Source organism: Bombus impatiens, unplaced genomic scaffold (genome assembly GCF_000188095.3).
Source record: "Bombus impatiens unplaced genomic scaffold, BIMP_2.2 scf_0248, whole genome shotgun sequence".
NCBI classification, from domain to species: Eukaryota; Metazoa; Arthropoda; class Insecta; order Hymenoptera; family Apidae; genus Bombus; species Bombus impatiens.
Genome location: NT_176667.1, coordinates 33,587 through 33,930, shown reverse-complemented (window position 1 = coordinate 33,930; position 344 = coordinate 33,587). Strand labels below are relative to the sequence as shown.

At 32.6% G+C, this 344-nt stretch overlaps 1 protein-coding gene across 1 annotated transcript in view; it reads right to left on the bottom strand.

Annotated features, from left to right (window-relative positions):
* Positions 1–344, bottom strand: part of LOC100743975 (glutamate receptor ionotropic, kainate 2-like) — a 25,889-nt gene that overhangs the window by 177 nt on the left and 25,368 nt on the right. Inside the window, exon 12 of the mRNA XM_033320138.1 lies at positions 1–62. Within this exon, the coding sequence (XP_033176029.1) occupies positions 56–62 (7 nt within the window). The 3' untranslated portion in view covers positions 1–55. The remainder of the gene's footprint in view (positions 63–344) is intronic.

Below are 344 nucleotides of genomic sequence, written 5' to 3'. Positions count from 1 at the left end.
GTCTGGTTCACCCGCCAGGTCGCAGTCGAATCTCCAGAGAATACTCTCAGGATGGTCACCTCCTGCGCATCAAAGATATTTTTTCTTATATTCTTTTCGTAAGTAGTTCTTTTTCTCTTTCATATTTAAATATGGTCGCTTCACTGTTCTTTTCATTAAAAAGTTTTTTATCCTAACGTATTATTAATGTTCTGTTTCTTTCATCGAATATTTCGTCGAAATTTATAGTTTTAGAAATGAAGATCGCGCATGATACATTTCTGTTTCTTGTATGAGGACAATTTCAAGATCTAATAAAAAAAAAAAAAAAAAAAATTTTAGTTCTTTTGAACTCGTGCGGGTAC